The sequence below is a fragment of the Chelonia mydas genome, chromosome 22, assembly GCF_015237465.2.
Source record: "Chelonia mydas isolate rCheMyd1 chromosome 22, rCheMyd1.pri.v2, whole genome shotgun sequence".
In the NCBI taxonomy this organism is placed as follows: domain Eukaryota; kingdom Metazoa; phylum Chordata; order Testudines; family Cheloniidae; genus Chelonia; species Chelonia mydas.
The window spans coordinates 11470377-11492144 of NC_051262.2; the positions used below are offsets into that span (position 1 = coordinate 11470377).

The 21768-nt window shown below is 43.2% G+C and overlaps 1 protein-coding gene and 1 long non-coding RNA gene across 2 annotated transcripts in view; one reads left to right on the forward strand and one right to left on the reverse strand.

The window, feature by feature from the left end:
• LOC122463527 overlaps positions 1-21768 on the forward strand; it is a 203773-nt gene that overhangs the window by 150662 nt on the left and 31343 nt on the right. The window lies entirely within an intron of this gene.
• The window catches only part of SORL1 (sortilin related receptor 1), a 100003-nt gene that overhangs the window by 7874 nt on the left and 70361 nt on the right, over positions 1-21768 (reverse strand). The window contains 17 exon segments of the mRNA XM_037882205.2: positions 213-319; positions 903-1077; positions 1864-2028; positions 2132-2251; positions 3509-3648; positions 3651-3692; positions 4686-4782; positions 6105-6187; positions 8189-8261; positions 9395-9499; positions 11973-12085; positions 12890-13059; positions 14709-14835; positions 16769-16897; positions 18329-18475; positions 19184-19339; positions 21626-21760. Of these exon segments, the coding sequence (XP_037738133.1) occupies positions 213-319; positions 903-1077; positions 1864-2028; positions 2132-2251; positions 3509-3648; positions 3651-3692; positions 4686-4782; positions 6105-6187; positions 8189-8261; positions 9395-9499; positions 11973-12085; positions 12890-13059; positions 14709-14835; positions 16769-16897; positions 18329-18475; positions 19184-19339; positions 21626-21760 (2084 nt within the window).

The window sequence follows — 21768 nt, forward strand, 5'->3', positions numbered from 1 at the left end:
TGGGGCAAGGCATGCTGGGAAATAAGGGAGCGACCTCTCTATCTATCCACACACACACAGAGGCATGTATATGCATATACAGACACGCATGTCAGTGTATTGTGTTCTCAAACCACTCTGTAAAACGTCACCCATTTCACCGCTAACCAAACCAGTTTCTTAGTTAATAAATACATAAATTAATAAAAACCAAAGCAACCTCTGGGACTTACCCGGCTTTCATTAAAATTACTTTCTTTCAAGGCTAAACTCTTCCAAAAAAGCAGAATGTGATCATTTTCCGTGATAATTTTTAAGGCATCTGGTGCAGAGAGTGAAACTGCAAATGGGGAAAATGGGCAAATACGTTCCTTATCAATAATGTCTCTGTTTTTAGAAACTGCACTAAACAAGCTCACTACTGAGCATTTATATCTCTATCTATCTATCTATCTTCTATTCAGCACGGTATTCTGTGTACACTGACATGACACACAGGACTTGCATCATTGAAATCAACGAGAGTTTTGCAACTGGTATCAATGGGAGGGGCAGAGGCCTAGTAGGTATTCTGTTTCCTCACTACGACAAAAAGGACATTTTTAATTCCTCCGTTTAAGCAGGTGAAAAATTCCCTGCCTGCCACTTTAGTGACTGCCCTCTATTAAAAGGTTGGGTTTTTTTATTGCTTTCCCTGAAAGTTGCAGATGCTCAGCATCTCTCAGGATCAAGCCTCAAGTATGGAAGATGGACTGGATGACACAGGAGTCTCATACCAGATCATATCAGTGGTCCATCTAGCCCTGTATCCTGCCTCGAACTATGGGCAGTATTGGGTGTTTTGGTGAAAGGTGCTAGGTTCCCCTAGTGGACAACCATGCAATAATCTGCCACACTATCCAATGTTAATACTCTTTCCTTACCTGTGGTAATTTTCATGCTGGATTCTTTGCTCATGTTTCCGAGTTGAACAATTATATGATATTTTCCTCCTGGCTCCAGCTTTTTAATGGTGTATTCCACTGTGCTGTTACGGGTTTTCACCTTGTAGATTTTATCTGTTTTTTTAATTAAATCTTTTACTGCGACAGCGTACAGCTGCAGGGAGGAAAGTGACACACAGTGAATGACGGAAGCTCCTACTTCCCATCCAGAGGCTGGTGATATAAAATGCCAGTTAGCACACGAGACTCGGGGAAAGAACCAAATTCAACAAAGTCTTCTATGTGTTGGAAACCTATAAAGCCAAATGGGATTTCAAACTTCTTATCGCACATTATTAGCAGCAGATGGACCAACACCCCAGAAAGCTATTTACTGACTCACTAAATCTAGCAGCTGGGGAATAAGATAATTTTTCTTTTTTTTTCATATCTGCGCTTTGTGTTGTAGTTCAGTGTAAAATAGAATCTTTTTCCATGTTTACATTCAATTTAAGATACCAGTTTTACAAGGATGATTTATAACTCTTGTATTATTATATATACAATAGTAATATCCCAGCTCTTTCATACCACTTTTCATGAGCAGATCAGCATTATTTCAAAGAGCTTTACAAAGGAGGTTGGTGGCATTATCCCCATTTTACAGATAGGGAAACTGAGGCACAGGGAGGTGACATCACTGACCCAGCCCGCCAATGGCCCAGGGCCTGATTCTGATCTGAATGCCCCTTTGCAAATGCATTGACTTCAGTGGACTTAGTCCTGAGTTACCCCAAAGCAAGTGAGATCAGAATCAGGACCAATAAGATGCTGAATGCTCTCCATTAGTAGGGCACTGATCTTGCGGTTAGAGTAAGTGTCTCCCAAATGAATCCGAAAGCACTTTACAGAGTTGAATATCCTTTTCCAACAGCATAAGTCCCGTGCGCAAAGGTATTACCATATCCTGGTCAGGCGAATCGTAGGGAGACTCCCACTTGATGACAGCAAATGTCTTTCTGGTGAGCACAGAATGCAGATGCCGAGGGGGAAGCCTATTGTCCGGTATCATCTTCACCACGATGTAGTCGGAAGGTGGTCCTTGGTACGGAGACATCACACGGACCTTAAAGTGACAGCATGCTGGTTAATATCATGTCTTAAGATATCAGTAGCAAACGTTAGTCCAAGCTGTACGTGTGTGAAAAGTAAACAGAAAAGCACCCTACCAGAAACAGGTACTGCTCGTCCCTGTTCACGATCACAGTGATGTTGTGTAAAGCAGTGGTGGTGTTATGAGGGTTTCTATATAGTTCTAGGAACGATGTGGCATAGAAAACACCATAGACCTGTAGAGAAGAACAAAGAAGAGACTATTCAGCAGCTGTGATCTGCAGCTGTATGGGATACAACCGACCAAATGACCCAGACTGTGTGAAGAAATTTAGGGTCATGTATTACTGTCTAGGACAGAAGAGGTGCTGGAAATTTAGCATGTGGCACAGCCTCCCTCCCTTTGAATCTATAATGACCCGATGTCACAGCATGGTGTTTTAGTTTGGAGTGGAGGTGTTCCTGTCCTTTTGAGGAGACAAAACACTTTGGTCCAGACCAACGAGGGTCATGAAAGATCCCATGGAACCTCCGATACATCGAGGGAGTTAAATGTGTATATTGCAGTTGTCCATGTTACAGCACAGGCATCCACAGTCTGCCTAAATCCCCTAGCTGGATGCTGCCTTCTTCACTCCCTGTCTTAACTGCTGTGCACTGCTCTGCCTCTGGTATCTACCAAGGATGGCCATATAGCCTTACAAAGACCTCACCCACTTTAGCTAATTATATTCGAGATTGCATATGATGGTATGGTGAACCTAATCGCAGCCCGCAGAGCAGTGATACTCAGACCTCAGTGATTCCCGAGCCAAATTAGTGATCAACATTACCCATAAGAGCCACTGTCACGTGAATCTGCTGTTTCATTTACTATACTACTAGATATTCATATTTAAACAGTGCGAAAGGGGAAATATTTAGCTTAGCTATTTATATATGTATAAAGATAAAAACTAAATATACATATTATTCTCACAGCAAAATGACTGACCAAGTATTCTTATTTTTATCAACTACAACTGGTTAATAACCTAGAAAAAAGCATTCTGATTGGTTAATAACTTAGACTGATTAATAATTAAATCACACCGTGTTTTAATATCATGTGCTGAAAAGAGCCACAGGAGACACATTAAAGAGCCACTTGCAGCTCACAAGCCTCAGTCTGAGTATCACTGATTGAGAGGCCAGAGGCTTGTTTTGTTAGGTGACGTACAAATACCTGAAACAAAGATAGTCCTTGCCCCAAAAAGCTTACAATCTAAGAGGATACTTGATGTGATTTGCATCATTTTTCACACATGTGTTTTGCAGAGTCCATGGTGCAAATCACTATAAATGGTGCAAAGTTCACCATGCTTTTCCTAGGGGATAGGACTGGATGTCCACACAAGCTTATCAAACAATTCTGTCCAAATGGCTTATGGCCTGAGGTTCCAAGGCTAAACCAAAGACAAGTCATGACTGGTAAGAAAATAACGGAGCCTTACGACGTTCCTCGGTCCGGTCCAGTTACACTCCACAGCAGTCTGATTGATGGCTTTGGCTTTGAGGCTTGGCGACGCAGGTCTCGTACCGCTGGTCACAACATGTGCAAAAGACAAAGGGCTGTCACCCAGTGCAGTCTTGGCCAAGCAGAAATTTCATACGGTGTGTGCGCTGTCAAATTACCCACTGAACAAGAAGAGAAAGTTGAGCCGTTTCGTTAAGTGAATTATTTGTAATCACTTGGACAGTAGATGAATGCTTTAATAAATATTAAGCACTAATACACAGTCACCTGGCCATTTGTTTTGTATGTTCATTCATTAGGAGTCATTTTTTATTACAGTTGCACCTAGGAACATGTCATTTAATCAAAACCGTTGTTTTATTGGGATGACAGTAAATGGAAATGATTTCTCCTTAACTGATTAGCAGGGACACATTTGATTAGCCTCAGTGGTGCTCTGACCCAATGCTGAGAAGGTACAAATTTCTAAGCCGCAGTCTTAATATGAAGGTAAAATGTTCAACCTCATCTAGCCAATCTGGGCTTTTAGACATCTAAGTTGCTTAAAATACACCTGCAAATACTCATGGGGTGCAAAATTGCACCTCCTTTGCTCACAATTTGTCTCCACAACGGGAGCCAGTGTCTGAAAATCTGGCTCGTCATCTGGCATTTTCTGCAGATCTTTTTTTCTTTTGTTTCCACTTGTGTCTAATCCTTTCCCCTTCCCAGAGGGATTCAGTTGTGTATTGGCGGGGGAGAACAGAGCCAGCAGCAGAGCCGGTGCTGAACTCTGCGCATCCATGGGTGCATGCTCCCACTGTGGCAGTGCAGAGTAGTGCAAGGGGGAGGAATGGGGGTGCGGGTTCATGACCACCCCGCCGCAGTGGCCATAACCCCGTGTAAAGGAAAAGGGCAGGGGCTACACGTGCCAATGTCGCTCTGAGGCTGGTGGCTTCATCCCAACTTACCTGGGGTTTTCACAAAGGTCAAGGATTTGCAGCCCAGCCCTGAACTCCCTTGCTCACAGGAGTAATTCCTACTTACATGATTAATCATCCTAAGCTAAGGACTGCTCAGTTGAGCCCTATTTGCAGGACAGGCCCTGAACCCCGCAATGCCAATCTGCTCATCGGGATGTCTGAAGGCAAGACAGCTCCAGCCACAGGTTTTACCTGTTTGTGCTGACTTTTCACCATCTAGGAACAAAGTCCTTTTTTCTTGCCTGTGGGTATCGAAGGTCCAGAAGAAGTTCACGATATAACCATTCACCTGTCAAGGAGCAACACCACAGAGAATGGATGATCTGTTTGTTATGCTGTTTTTATATGCTGTTGAATGAAAGTTTTAAGTCTTCATATTATATTTCCTGTAACAACTAAGGGACCTGGTGTCGTCAAAAATGGAGTTTATTTACCCTCCCCAGCCCACTATCTCTGGGGGTCTCAATCCATTCCCCATCTTTCCTCCCCTAAGGTTCAGAGGCACTATAATAGGGGAGCATCAGGGAAACCAGACTGTGGAAAAAGGGCTGAGTGTTTTTAATAGAGCTGGTTGGGAATTTTGGTCAGAAAATGTTGATTTGTTGAAACCGAAACTGTCTGCAAGAAATCGTCTGTTTCGCCGAATCTTCCAAATCAAAATTAAAAAAAAAAAAAAAAAAAGTTTTGAAATGAAAAGTTTTCACTTTTTGATTCAAAATAGTTTTGTTTGAAAATATTAGTTAATTTATGCTTCTAAGAAGTTAAAAAAATAACAAAAACTTGATATTGAAATAAAACAATTGACCCAATCTGAAATGTGTTTTTCAGATTATCAGTTCATAAAATTTGTTGCTATTTTGACTTATTCCCATCCCAAAACAGGACAATTCCCCTCCCCCCCCCCCCCCCCCCCCCCCCCAGCCCCCAATCTCACTCTAGCAAGCTGGAAAAACCGTTTCCCTGTGATTTTTAATGATGAAGGCAAGGAAAAGCTATTTTTTGTTCTTGCTTTGCTGGCTTGTTGTTATTTAGGATTCCCACACATACAAATCTCTATCAAACAATTCACAGCCCATGCAATAAGTGCAGGTGCCTTTGTTGTGTTCTGAGTGAAAACTGATTATACAGGATAGAAAAAAGCCCCAGTTCTCTGTCTTTCCCTAGTGCTCATCTGAAACTCTCCAGGAAACACCTACCTCAGGTAGACCTACCTTCTCACATGAGATGAACTGTGTTAGCCCACAGCATAAGGAAATGTCATTAATTCTCTAAATTACACGGCATACATAGTTCTACCAGCATCCTCTGCCTTTGTATGGGAGCTGGGAACCCTTTCATTACATGGTAAATACCAGACTGAAGCAAGGTACTTACACATTAAGTATTAAATAATTCTTAAAACAAAACCCCCAAACCCTCAATGACAGTATATTTGTTTTCTAATCAGGTCATTTGCTTGAGGACAGGATTATTTTTGGCCAAACAAGACTCGGATTGTCGTTCTTGTTTATGTTTGCAGTGTTGTTGTAGCCATGTTATATATCCTGCCAAATATTTATGACTGATCTTGCTCCCTCTGCCCTGGTTATAGCCAGGAAGTTCAAACTTTACCTTAATGTTAGTGTCCACTTTCAGGGTGAAACTTATGGAGTTTTCATTGCAACTCTCAATACGGATGGTAGGCGGTGGGATGACTGAAGGGAAAGGAAGAAACAGACATGAATTAAACGCCAAAAACATAAAACACAATCCTATTTTTATGGGGCTGGATAAATGCAGAGTTTCAGTTACTAACTATCCTGAAGGTTTTTTTCATAAAAGAGTTTCCCCATCTATAACAGTTGCTAGAATCTTTCTAGCACCCATCACTGCTCCTACAGGAACCTGTTGGAGTAGTGTGCCGACGCTTGAAAGGTACATCTTAAAGGGAAGTTACTGTTTTAACCGGGGGTTGCTTAAATGCAAGGGATCCTATACACCAGGCCATCCTAAAATACAGCCCTAGGCTTCCCTGTCTTTCTAACCACAGGATGAAGACAGAGTGGATCAGATGTAGGTTTTTTATTGCTTGTGAATTCAAACAAGCAATTATTTGCTCTTGCAACTCCTGAAGTAAATGGCACAACTCCCACTGACTTCAATGAAGCAGAATCAGGATTGTATTGAGAAAGATACAAGTACCACTAACACACTTCTTCCAAGAGACCCCAAGGCCTTGGTCCTTCCCTTGAAGGAAAGTTTAATAAAAGCAGGATGCGTGGCAAACACCTCTGTTCAGTCTTATCATCTTACTTCCCATCTGCTGCCCTACTGTATCTGTTTAGATTGCTATTATGTCCCCTAGGTGTTGTAAAATATGCCTCCCTTCCCTACAGCAGATGATAGGCAAACTGTCCTCTCTGCTACAAAAAGCCCTAATTGTGGAGGGAAAGATAGAATTCTGCTTCCAAATGTATTAAGGTAAGACCTGATGGGGCCACTACTTTAGAGTAATGGGTAAAGAGAGGAGAATGAGGTTAGAGAAAGCAGAGCTGGTTAAAAAATTCAGATGAAAAAAATGCAGATGAAAATTGTTGCAATTTATTCCTCCTCTGTTTTCCCAACTAGTTCTAACAATTAGTTACTGGTTGCTCTTCATGTTACCAAGGATACTGCATTTTCAGTAGCATCGTTTCCTCTTCTCTGTCTTTGTTACAATGGGGAGAGAACACTTAGGGCTTGTCTACATTACCCCCTCTCCCTCCAGTGTAGACCAGGCCTTAGATCTAACAAGTTAATGCTGACTTTTTAAAAAAGGACACTGTCAGCCATTTAGGGATGAAAACGTATGTTTTATTTCAAAAAAGTTTATATAAAACTTGATAATTTAAATGATTTCATGATTTAAAAAAAACGCCACAGAAACAGGGTTTTGTTGTATTTAAACAATATCTGCCACCTAACCATTGCAACCTTGTTCTAAAAAAATGCCACAGAAACAGGGTTTTGTTGTATTTAAACAATATCTACCACCTAACCATTGCAACCTTGTTCTAAAAAAATGCTACAGAAACAGGGTTTGGTTGTTGTATTTAAACATTACCCTGCAATGTCTGCAATCTAACCATTGCACCCTTCTTCTAATGCATGGGCTCCTGAGTGAAACTGACTCGCCCACGTTGACAAGCTACATGAAATGCAGAAGGCAAAATCAACAGAGCCTAATAACCCCAACCAAATACATTTTAAAAGTTCTTCAGTATAAATAACCAAACGATTTATTAGTAATGGGAGTATTGAATTTGGTTGTCTAGAGCTATGATTTTTAATTTGACAGTCTACGTTCTTTTTAAGGTTTCAGAGTAGCAGCCGTGTTAGTCTGTATCCGCAAAAAGAAAAGGAGGACTTGTGGCACCTTAGAGACTAACAAATTTATTTGAGCATAAGCTTTCGTGAGCTACAGATGTAGCGAGCTGTAGCTCACGAAAGCTTATGCTCAAATAAATTTGTTAGTCGCTAAGGTGCCACAAGTACTCCTGTTCTTTTTAAGGTGTAAATGCTATAGCTCCTCTTAATACAAAATACAGCCAATTCAGTACAGATATGAAATCACTAAGGAAAAGACAGAAAACTACGATTCATGCTAATGCTTAAGTTCAAGGTTTTTTTCTGTGTTGTCCGAGTCCACTTAAACTGAAACCCAGAAAAATGTTTACCTTTGCCTTTCATGGTGGTTATGGACTTGGAATCACTCCAGTTTCCTACGCCCCGGCTAGTTACTGCAGCAACCTTTTTCAAATTAGAAGGTGAGTTAAAATTTTATAATGAGAACAATGAATGAGTTTAGAAAAGGGTTACTGGTGCAGTGGAACTGATGAGAAATGGACTTTGAAACAAAACACAACAGCTTGTTTAATGACTTGGTCCTATAAGGTTTGTGAACAGAGATAAAGCAGAGCTGCTTAGAGTTAATTAAAGTAATCTATTGAGATACATTGCAGATAACAATATATGGCGAGATCTTTACCAAAAAAGCATGTAAAGTAAGGGGGGCTGGAATAATTCTGCCCAGTATAACCTAGCACAACTCCCATGCCGGCAGCAATTTTAGCCCCAACAATTTATTAGAAAGTGTCCTGTATACAGAAGTGATAGTGCATATAGTAAAAGGTACCCGCTTCTTGCACACACATGGTATTATACAAGTAACAGTAAGAATAACTTTGATTCATGAGGGTTGTATCCTGCTATCTGAATTGCCATTAATATCAATGAGAGTTTAGCATGTGGAAAATTGGCAAATTAAGGCTGTACTCTTCGCGGTGTTCGCTTTGCAGGCTTGCCTCTCAAACTCAAATCCTATCTGATTTTAATCTAGCCTTTAGCCCTCCCTAGCATCTCTCCTGCCCCATCCCCAACCTAGAAATATAGGGCTGGAAGGAACCTTGAGATGTCATCATTACTTGCTGTCCTACCATCAGTGGACAGAAAACAACTGATCACAGTCCTCTTTACAACAGTCCTTAACATATCTGAAGACTGATATCAGTTCTGTTTCTTTCCCCCATGATACAATTACAGCCAAATCTGTCTCTGACCTATATCCTGTGCAACCAAAGTGACTTCAGAACTGTGCCATCCGTGGATGACTTTTAAAACTGCAACTTGGGTTTCTTGGATGGGGTGAAAATCTAGGGACAGAATTTGAGCCTTAACTTTTGCCTTTTTTTGTCAGTACACAATGAAGGAGTCCGCAAATGTGCTGGCCTTCTATGTACTTTTAGCAGTGCAGTGTCTTAACTTGCCACGGTGGCACTGGTCTGTCAGTTAACTCAGTGCAGTGCTCCGATCATCCAGTAAAAGAAAACCCACTTGAGAATGTGTACAGTACACCTAGAACCACCGGCTTTTAAAATACTCACTCTTAGGGTGTATAATTTGTTGACCTGCAAATTCTCAATCTCGGTATAGTTCTTACTGGCTGTAAGTGAGGACCACTCCTTGGAACCATTTCTACTGTATTCCACCTAACAGGGTGAAAACAAGAGATCGGAAGGTCACAGTCAACAATACAACAGGGTGGGATGGGGGATGGATGGGTGGCTAGCTTTAACGTACCACGGACCATTAAAACTACACAAGGGCCAGAACTCAAACCCTCAATCTGAATGCTCAGATCTGGGGTGGGACACAGCACACTTGTAATCAAAACCATGCAACGTTTTCCCCCTGTCTTATCTAACTCCAGAGATGGGGAGAGACTGTCTTTACAGTATTTGCTATGTGGAACCCTTTCTGCAGAGTATAGGGACCCCTGGCTGCATTTCTCCTGTGAGAAAGTGGATGGAAGATTCCACTCTGCTCCACTGTACCCAAAGGCAGAACCTGGTCTTTATCAATGATCAACAAGGCTATTCATTCAGGGGCCCCATCAAGCACATAAAACCTTAATATAATTGATTAAAAAACTAATACAAGCTTCATCTTACCAGCTGTGACAAGTATAAAGGTTGGATTTATTCTGTGTTTAGGAGACAGGTGCGTCTTAAAGTTGCCAAGTTTTTTGAACTTTTTTTTTTTTTAATTATTTTTTATCAGTCTAACTCAGGGGTAGGCAAACTTTTTGGGCCGAGGGCCACATCTGGGTGGGGAAACTGTATGCAGGGCTGGGGCAGGGGGTTGGGGTGCGAGAGGGAGTGCATGGTGTGGGAGGGGGTGCGGTGTGCAGGAACGGGCTCAGGGCAAGGAACTGGAGCAGAGGAGGGGTGCGGGGTGTATGAGGGGGCTCAGGGAAGGGGTTGGGGTGCAGGAGGGGTGCGGACTGTGGGAGGGAGCTCAGGGTAGGGTTTTGGGGTGCAGGAGGGGTGTGGGGTGCGACAGGACTCAGGGCAGGGAGTTGAGATACAGGAGGGGTGCGAGGTGCAGGCAGGGAGTTGGGGGGTGGGGTGCAGGAGAGGTTTGGGCTCTGGCCCAGCGCAGCTTACCTAAAGCGGCTCCAGGGTGGCAGCGGCGCGCCCCGGGGTCAGGGCAGGCTCCCTGCCAACCTGCCCTAGCCCCACACTGTGTCGCTCTGGGATGCGGCTGCACCATGTCCCTGCGTGGCCCCTGGCGGGGGTGGGAGGTCCACAGGGCTCCGCATGCTGCCCTTGCCACTCCTCCAGGTACCTCCCCTGAAGCTCCCACTGGCCACAGTTCCCCATTCCCAGCCAATGGAGCTGCGGGAGGCGGTGCCTGGAGGTAAGGGCAACGCACGGAGCCCTCTGCCCCCTCCCCGCCCCTGGGGCCACAGGGATGTTGTGCCGAACACTTCTGAGAGAGGTGTGGGGCCTGCGGCACCACGGGGGGCAATCCCGCGGGCTGGATCCAAAGCCCTGAGGGGCTGGATCCGGCCCGTGGGCTGTAGTTTGCCCACCCCTGGTCTAACTGAAAGAAAAAGGAATCCACCCCAAAGAAACAGGGACAATCACTGTCCTCCCATATGTCTCTAATAAATGCAGACTACTTTCTTACGTTATTAAATCTGAACTGGAATTTCAGTGACTATGTACAGAGGCGATTTTGCCTGAGCTCCCCACTAAAACTCAATTTTCCAACATCCACACCTCAATCTCATTTATTCATCTTCCTCGGTATTATTGTAATGGACCTGGAAAAAATATTTACATGATCTTTGCAATAACTGCACTGTGTCTTCTGCTCCTGTTTCGACTCCGTCTCTCATCATTGTTAAAGAACATGCTCACAATCTAAATTAACTGAGCTGAAATTCATTCTAATCTCCAATGACTTGAATTGTAAGCTCTGTGGAGCAGGGACCATCTTTCTGCTCTACAGTGCCTAGCACAACAGGATCCTTGTCCATGACTAGGGCTCACAGGTGCTACACTAATACAAGTAATTAACTGTAATAATTCAGGAAAACGTTTTAGCATATGTTTAAATCGCATTGATTTAAATGTCAGGTTTCAGAGAATGCATCCGATGAAGTGAGCTGTAGCTCACGAAAGCTTATGCTCAAATAAATTGGTTAGTCTCTAAGGTGCCACTAGTACTCCTTTTCTTTTTATTGATTTAAATGAGATTCAATCAATGCTTACAATTGAACATGTGCTTAAGTACTTTGCTGAATTGGGACTTCTGTGCAAAGGAGCTCACACAAGCCGTATTAAGGGCTTGAGTTATGCTGAATCTTCCTGCAGATGGTATGTATATGCACGGGGAGGGGGGGAGCGAAACATACTTCTGGCCACTTCAGTCTCACTTAAGTGCATAGAACAGGCCTCTGTGGAATTTAAGGTGGTGCAAAGGCCTTGCACAGATGTGATTTTCACCATGAGTGAACAGCTGCAGATAGTTTTGTTCAGAAGGGTCAAATTCCCAGAGCCATAAACCACTGACGCCCTTTGCAGTGAGGAAGGAATCCTTCCTTCTGCTGCACATGCAGGGCTCCCATTCAGCTTTGGGTCTTGACTGAGGAACAAGTCGCAGAATACTACTTACAATGTACTCTCGGATGAGGCCGTGGGCATACATGGGCGGAGCCCAGCGGGCGATCACCACACCTTCCACCTCTTTCTTTAGGGACAGCTGAAGATGAAGGGGGGGATCGGGTACTACCAAAGAAACAAGTGAGTTAGGGACAGACTGACCACAGGGATCTGTTCATCAGAATCATAAGGGGAAAAAAGTAAAGAACAAGTGTCCAGATATTAGTGAGCAACTTATTCCCTACTGGAGCTTGGTCACACCACGGAGCCAGTGGGCGCGGGGGGTCAATGTAAGAGCGCACCCTTCCCATGGATCCTCAGCCAGCACAGTGCCCTCGGAAGGGGCAACTAACAACCTATTGCTCATGGGAAGTGGAGACCCACATGTGGGAGGCTGCCTTCTGTGTGCAGATCTGCAGGGAGAGGATCCAGGCTCTGAATGTGTACCACTCATCCCTTAGAGATGCTGTAACTAGAGGGTGTAATCTGGCCCCAGTGGAGTCAACGGGGGTTGTTCTGTTGACTGCAATGAAGCCAGGATTTTGCCCAATGCGGTCAGCATCAAACTTTATTTTGTACCTTTCCCCACCCCCACCCCAAAAAAAAGCACAGATAAAATGGAGGGATATCACTGTATTCCCTCCACAGAGCTCTTCATGGCTCTGTAAGAGGAGATGAATTTCCCAGGAACACCTTTGTTTTGGGTAGATTCGCAAAATTACAGGGGGCAGATCCTTGAATCAGTGGAGTTATTAAAATTTACCCCAGCTGAGGCTCTGTCCCCTTGCCTTCCGCAAAAAGTTGTGGGATGCTATTCAGAAAGCACGTCTCCACCTTCTCTTTTGTGGAAGCACAGTGCTGTGGCTACTTGACGGATTAGAAGTGTTTCATATCCAGGAACTTAGAACAGAACGTGCAAAGACCACTTACAGCCCTCCGGCGTACGCAGAGTGATAAAGTCATTGGTGTTGTACGCTTTGCTGAGGCACTGGACCTGAACTTTGACCTGATAGGTGCAATCTGGCTTGAGGACTTTTAAGACACTGTTTGTTTTGTTACTGTGAGTTTCTAAAGTTTTCCACATGCTTTCGCCAACCATCCTGTGGGAGAGAATAAAACCACTTAACTCAGGAAGTATTTCAGTAGCCAGAGGTGTTAGCTTATTCTAAGAGCACCCATCATCTAATGACACTTTAAAGGCCTGCTTAAAGGGACACTATTAACTTAAAGCTAGTCCGCTTCAAAATATGAGTTAAAAGTCATTGAAAGTTTTACACTTGCCACTTTCTAAATTTTTTTACAACACTGCCTTAACTTCTTGACACTTTTTCTTTCGTGGTAGCTCTGTGCCACACAAAGGCCTAAACAAACAAAAGGGGAAACTGACTACACACAAATGGCTGGAAGTTGAAGCTAGTCAAATTCAAGGGTCATGGTGGATTCTACATTACCGGCAGATTTTAATGTCACAACTGGCTTTTTTAAAAACAGATATGATCTAGTTCACACATTAATTATTTTGGGGAAGTTGTACAGGATGTATACAGGACCCCTGACTAGACTATCACAGTGGTCCTTTCTGGCCTTAGAAAGTATTAATTTAGAAAATGCTGGCAAATGCACAAGGTAAACAATCTGAAAAACACAAAGACAAATAATTTTTCTGTAATCTCTTCTAGCTAAAGCCATTTCAAGTCTTGTTGGTAACACTAATAGGTAAAACAGAAATGAGATTTTTAAGTTGACTTCACAAGGTGCTTAAGAGAGTGCCTGTCTACCCTTAAACCAGGGTGGACTGATTTAAAACGAAGTGATTTAAATTATCAATTTTAATCAACTTTTCCATTTGTACATCACTTATTTTCTAAAGAGCGGTGCATTCTCACTGGTTGATATAACCGTTTTGATTTGGTACATCTTTTTTGCTATCCAGGGGGCACACTATAACTATATACATTTATTTCAGCAACTATATAGCTTAATATTTTCAGATTCTTATTTATTGTACATGTTAGTATGTTAGAAAATGGTAAAAGATATATTGCTTGTTTACTTGATACTTAAGTTTTTTCTTATGATGAGAACGGTAACTGCAATTTAACACAAAATGGTATATACAAATATTTGTATTAAACAAAGCAGCCTTGCATATTTTGGATGCATAAACTTCCTTTATCAAAATATGTTTCACATTTACAACTAAATGATTTATTAAATAGAGGGGTTAGCTGTGTAGTCAGCTGATTAAACATTATTTCAGGTCAGCCTGGGAAAATTTTCAAATATGCCTAAGTGAAAGAGACTGGCCCTTAAGTGCCTAGTCTCACCAGAGCCTCTTGAAAATGAGACCGTCTCCTTTGTTACTTAGGCTGAGCTATTGCACCTTATTTATAAAGCCTGACCTCAAAAGTTTTCCCCAATTTTCTTTGTATAGAAAAGCATCCTTTAACTCAAAATTTTTGATAGAGGCTCATGGATTTATCGTATTTATTTTGTGTTAAAATTGTATTTAAATATTGTAAGCTATTATAATAAATTTTGGCCTTAATGTGTTTGTATTAAATTCAGATTTCACTCTAAACAAAAACAACTTATAATTTAAATAACAAAATAAAAAAAAAATCTGATCTCAATTAAAGAATCACAGATTTTTATCTACCCTGCTTTTAAACATGAATAGTCACAATGAATTTAGGACTACTCACATGCTTCATCTGATAAAAAAATAATCAGGATTCGTGCAGTTTACCTGTAATAGACATTATACACACAGGATGTTGAGGACATTTTTTTAGGTCGAGCCCATGTTAAAGTGACATCACCAGAGAAATCAGCCGTCCACTGGAGATTCTGGACTTTGTACACAATTGTGTCATCTAAGCAGACAATAGAAAATACTATTTTAGAGAGGAAAATGAAAGCAGTGCTTTACAGAATAGGGGGCAAAGGGTTACGTGGCACAAGCAGTGCATATAGCTGTAGACTGAAGCATACACTTAAATAATCAATGCCCACGGACAAAGCACCATCTGAAATTATTCAGAAGAGCATTAATGCCCTTCTCACCAATCTGATCTAAGAAGTCACTTCTCTACTTGTGGAACTCCTCTAGGTAACGAATCTCTACGAAGCTTGTGAACTGTCCGGATCATGGACCTTTTCTGCACACTTTTCTTTATAATGCCTAGAACACAGAGGGAGGATGGCGAAGAAGGCTGGTCTTGGGACCAAGGCAGTGAGACTCAGGTGACCTGGATTCTGTAGCTTGCTTTGCCGGAGTCTCCCTCTGTGACCTTGGGCCAGTCATTTAGTTTCTCTGTGCCTCAGTTTCCCCACTTGTAAAAAAGAGGAAAATTGCACTTCATTACCACACAGACATGCTGGGAGGATCCATTCACTGATGTTTGTGGGACGCTTGGATAATACAGCGCTGAGGGCTGCGTAAGCGTCTAGACAGATAGCTGGTGCTAACCAGCAGTGTTCAGAGAGTGTCATTTATTCCTTTAGGTCACTTGCTTCTTTCTCCTTATTGGAGATTGTGTGCGAGGCTCAATGTCCGAGTAAGCCGGGCTGCCAATCAGCTCTACAGTTCGGCTCTGTGGAAGGCAGCGCGCTCTAGCGGCTGCAACAGAGGACTTGCAGCCAGGACACGTTGTTTCTAATTCTAGCTAGTGCCCTGCCCTTCTCTGTGCTTCACCTTCTCCATCTGAAACACATGAGGCTTAATTGCCAGCTGTTCATTAAGTACTTTGAGATCCTCAGCTGGAAAGCCCTAGAAGTATTATCAAAGCTAACCAATGTCTGGTAGTTCCACACTCTCCACTCGCTGCAAATACAACCCCCTCCTCCCCCATATCTGCAGGCCACCTTATTCCCCTTTATGTGCAGTCTGCCGCGCTCTATGTCCCACTTCCCCCCTGCCTCATTGCTCAGCTGCCAGGCCTCTGAGCTGTGGACTCCAGCTCCGCTCCCAGGACCCTACTTAGCCAACTGGTTTCATTTCCAGTTTATTAAGGAAACTAAACAGAGAGCTCTGAGCTGCTCCTGATAGTTTCCTAATCAGCTGAAAATTAAACCAATGAGCCTGCCAGCCCATGGGGGAAGAGATGAAATCTCCCAGCACCAGCAAGTCTAGCAAAATAAAGCAAGGGTTTCTTGCCTCACTTCAGCATTCCAGCCCAGCTGTGGGTCTCAGTGGCTCCTTGGCCCCCAGTCTGGGCCGCTTCTCAGAATCAATATTTAATTAAAGAACTACAAACTGATTGATGTTCAGTACCCGAGCAGTTTACTGGGAAAATGGCTGAATCCCACATCTGGGAAAAGACAGTGATCGATGTTGTTATTATCTACCCAGAACGGACCAGGACTTCCAATCAACGTGTAACACGTCTGGCTCCAGGGGTAATGATGGAGGGGGAAACTGAAAGTGGGGGAGCGAGGGAGCTTAGCTCTGTGCCTGTGCACTCAGGGATATATTTTCAGAGCAGGACACAGTGGGCAAAATGCACCCACTTATTGGCTGTGCTAATCAGGGAATGTCCCGTATTTGTATGCCGCTAAATGACTAATGTTATTTGCCTGCATCTGCAATTGCTGTAGATGCATTGAAGGAAATTATGTGTGTGGAAGCAGGAAGGGAGGTGTCCGATTGTGAGCGGGAGGGGAGATGGACCATACGACTGTGAACTAAGGAGGGTTGATCAAGGTGATTGTGAATGAAGGACAGGCACCCGTGAGACAATGTCTGTATTATAACGTGGTCTGTGCTATGGAAAAAATGAGAACTTCCATGACAGCGCATTTACTTACCGGTGCAGTTTCTCTCGTCGCTACTATCTAAACAGTCCAGAAATCCATCACACCGTTCTGTTGTCATGATACAGGCTTCCCCATCTTCACACTTATAACCATTCGGGCATGATAGTGTGCTGTGAGTAGCTGGAAGATGGAAAAGCATTGCATGATTCAAAGCAGGAGAGCTCATTTACAAGTTTCCTGTCCGGAACATCTCACACAGTGCTGTCAAGCACGACACTAAACCGCAGCCATACTGAAATGCAGAGGTGGCCGCATCTCGTTCATGGGTAAAGTGATCCCAGTGTAGAATTTGTAATTATTGTTGTTACTACGTCCATATTAGAACATCTTGCTGAGAACTTTTGGGGTGAATGGCATGACAGTGTCAATCACTAACCATGCTGGTAACTAGAGTGCTCTAGGAGGGTTATACTTTGCACCCTGAGGTTAAGAAACTAATCTTCAGTTGTGCCAAACGGTAATTTAAAAAAAGCAAGTGATAGGTAATGGTTTTATTGTGAGCTTTTAGCATAAAAACAGAAATTTTAATGCATCTCTCTATAGATGAAGGGACTGAGCTTAATTTTCAAATTTGGGAAGTTGAGGCAAAATGACAGTCTGGCACCTAAAAAGGTGCCCACGTTTGTTTGAGTCTCTTAGCCCAATTTTCAAACACTGAGTCAGATTTTCAAAAGTGCTCAGCTCCAATAGTTCTCTGAGTATGTCTGAAAATCTGGTGCTATATCTTTCTGTCTGAAATATAATATATATATTCATATATATTTCCCCGCCGCGTGAATTCTGAATGTGACGTCCGCCTTTGTATTGTTTTCCATAGCCTTATCACATTTTCACACCAGGCCAGCAAGAACTTGACAGTGCCCCAGTGAAGTCAATAGCAAAACTCCCAATGAGAGCAATATCACACTATGAAGCTACCAACTACCATCCTGTTTTAATTAATGTTTTCTGATCAACTCATATAACATTGTCAGGGTATGATGTTATAAACAGACACAAACTGAGTCTCACTCAAAACTTATTTTTCCAATAGGAGGGAGGAACAGACACCCAAGCATTAGTCTTTTCGCAACATACCCTTGCTATTTCTCTGATGTTAAAGCCATATAAAGAGGGCAGTCTTGTCTAGTGGTTAGCGCAGTAGGCTAAGAGTCACACGAACTGGGCTCTACTTCTTATTCTGCCCTTGGCCTGCTGTGTGAATTTGCGCAAATCACTTCCTCTCTCTGTGCGCATCTCCACTTCTGCTCTTTGTCTACCTTGTCTGTAGAGATAATGAGCTCTACGGGGGCAAGGACCATCTCGCACTAACTCTGTACAGCATCTAGTACCGTGATGCTCTAACCTAGGCGCTACCGTAATACTGCTAATAAATGTGTGTCTGTTTTTCCTTTGGTACTGCACTAAATGCATTACAGTGCATTATTCATTGCATACCACTAGCACGGATTCCACTTGCACTGACGCGATTTTCTGTGGTCTTTTCTTTAAAGAAAGCCTTGCTCAGAGAGAGCTAACGCACCGCTCAGCCTGTGGGAAACGAGCACTTACGACAGTTCATTTCATCTGTGCCATCCTGGCAGTCTCTCAAGCCATCACATCGCTTCCAGTTAGGGATGCACTTCCTCAGTTGCTGACACTCAAACTCAAACCTGCTGCACCGGCCGAGGGAGGTGGTGGAAGTCGCAGTTACGTTGACTACTGGGAACCAGAGGAAGAGAATAGTCAGCAAACTACACAAGCAATAGCAAAACCCCCCACTGGGCAATGGCAATGACTGACAGACTGAGTTGTCTATTGGTTCCTCTAGTTCAGAATCGGTCTGCATCTCCCCACTCCACCAGATGGCAGCCGCTTCCTGTATACAGAAGTAACTCAATCCACCGCTGCCTCCTTTATCCGAATCCCACATGTCCTAACCAGGGCCAGCTCCCCTCACTGTTTCAGGGGTTACAGTGCAAAAGCTGGCCTGCTACTCTAAAGGCAACCTACAAATGGAGATGCTGGCATGTGCTCAGGCTTCTAAGTCTGGAAAGGAACCAACCGCAGCACGCTCCCACCTGAAAGGTGTCTCTTCCTATATACAATCAGAGATTGTTATGGCTGCAAGCATGTAACAACCTACTTTGAGCTGGGACAGAGATGTGTTTTCTAAGCAGCCACTGCTCCGTGGCAAATATTTCCGCTGATTCTCAGAACTCAGAGTGAGTGAGCCAAATTCTCTCCTGCTACAAGTGGGTGCAACTCCATGTGAGTGAACAGATTGGCACCCTTTCACCCAGCATATAGTTTGGCCCAAATCTTTTCTAACATTTACATTTGAGGCTTTATTTCTCAGGAACACATTTGCAGGGAATAACCACCACTGAGTGTAAAACGAAGCGGCAGGGGAGGAGAAAACCTTACATAAAGTAGGGCAGGCTTCCTCATCTGAGCCATCTGTGCAGTCCTGATATCCATCGCAAACCCAGCTGTTCATGATGCACGCACCGCTGTTGCAACGGAAGTGGTTAGGTAAACACGTCACTGGGGCGGATGTCGTAAAGGGAAGGATCTGTGAACCTAAAAATAAACCAGTGAGAGTTGATCTTACTGGACACGTTCCTACGTCTGATTATGTGCTAAAAGCTTTTTCTGTTCCTAGGAGACTGAAAGGCAAAATTCCCAGGACATCAGTTGGAAAAGGAGGAGGATGGGGAATATGTCACAAGCACAGTGTTTTTATTCTAGCAGCACAAAGCTGGCTCCAAGAGCCAGACCTAAACATAAAACAAAGCTGCAGTCAAAGGACAGGAACCCGAGGGTGAAAAGACAGTGATGCATCTTACTGATGTGTTTTTTAAAGGGTAGTACCACTTTAAGTGCGGGAAGGTGCACAGTGATTGCAGTGAGCTTTGTAGCCTTGGTCCCTGCAGGATGCAGACTATTCTACTGCTCCCTAGATTTCCTGCAGAGATTCTATAGCAGCTTCCAATATACATGGGTCTGCTCCTATGCGCCCTCCCCATAAGTGGATACAGACAAGCCACAGCCTGGTCAACGCAGAGAACTCCAGTAGGTCAACACAGACAAAGTATGCATTCTGGCTCAGCACAGAAACCCTCTCCACATGCTAAAGCCATGGTCCTGCAAATCAGATCTACCTGGGAGGACCCTTATATAATCCCAAGGTTCCACTGAAATCAAGGTTTTTCCATAAACAGATCTGATTGCAGCATTGGGGCCTTGATCAAGACAGCCCAGATGCCTTATTGACCAGATAAAACAGTCAGGAAAGGGTGAAGGGCTTACCTGTCTGTCACACAACTTAGCAGGGGATTTAAGGGAAGGGTGTGCTTTCCTCCTAGCAGGAGAAATAGGCAAGGAGAAGACCTCTACAGACTGCAGCCCAGGTGGGGAAAGGGAACTGCTTTGATGTTACTCGAGTTTTCAACTTAACCAATATTGTGCCTGAGGGAAGGAGCTGTAACAGACACAGAGACCACCAGCTTACACGATAGCACGCAATCCAAAGAGCCTGGTCTACATGCCGCATGTGTGCCGATTTCACTAAATCTGTTTAAAAACCAATTCAGTTAACTCTGTGCAGCCTCCTAGTGTGAACGTGCTCAAACTGGTTTAGGTGCATCTATGCTAGGGAACTGCATCAATTTAACTACAGTGGTTTCTAAACAGATTATGTGAAATGGGTGCACATACTTGTCTGTAGACCACGCTAAAAGATTCTCTGCTGGACAGGAAGCTTCTGTACCGTTTATTTAAACAAACATACTGTGTAAAAATGACTGAGTCAGGGTACTTTTGTTTTGTGCTACAATCAATGTAAAACATGGAACTCACTGCTTGAACAAGGCAATAATAAGGACTCAGCAGAGGGCTAAGTGCTACAACTGTGATGTATCAGCTGTTTTAAAAATGAGTGGCTCGATAGAACATAAAATCATCACTGATAAAGTCTCCAGATGACACAGAGATTCAGGGAGTGGTAAATAAGGAAGAGGACAGGTCACTGATACAAAGCAATCTAAATTGCTTAGTAAGCTGGACACAAGCAAACAATATGTGTCTTAATAGCTAAACGTAAAATTATACATTGAGGAACAAAGAATGTAGGCCGTACTTACAAGATGGGAGACTCTATCCTGAGAAGCAGTGACTGAAAAAGACTTGGGGTCATGGTGAATAATCAACTCTCATTGTGAAGCTGTGGCCATTAAGGCTAAGGTGTGATCCTTGGACATATAAACAGGGGACTCTTGAGTAGGAGTAGAGGCTATTTTACCTTAGCATTTGCCATTGGTACGACCACTGCTAGAATACTGTGTTCGGTTTTGGAGTCCACATTCCAGAAGGATGTTGATAAATTGGAGAAGGCTCAGAGAATACCCATGAGAATGATTAAAGGATTGGAAAACATGCCTTAGAGAGAGGGATTCAAGGAGCTCAATCTATTTAGCTTAGCAAAGAGAAAGTTAAAGAATGACTTGATCACAGTTTATAAGTACCTACATGAGGAGCAAAAATTTGATAATGGTATAGCAACAGCTGGAAGCTGAAATTAGACAAATCCAGAGTGGAAATAAGGTGTAGATGTTTAACAGTGAGCGTTATTAGCTTTTGGAACAATTTACCACTAATTGTAACGGATTCTCCATCACTGGCAATTTTTAAATCAAGATATGGGATGTTTTTCTAAACGTTGTGCTCTAGTTCACACAGGAATTAATTCAGGGAAGTCCTATGGCCTGTGTTATGCAGGAGGTCAGATTAGATGATCGCACAGTGGTCCCTTCTGGCTTTATAATCTATGGAACAGATAACTGAGGCAGCAGCCACCCTTGCTCTTACCCCCACATTCCTTCTCGTCAGACCAATCACCACAGTCGTTCTCCTCATCACATTTCCACCGGTTAGGGATGCAGTGACCATTCTCACACTGGAACTGGTAGTAGCGAGAGCAGTTCGGCACTTCCGTTGGGTTTTCTAACAAT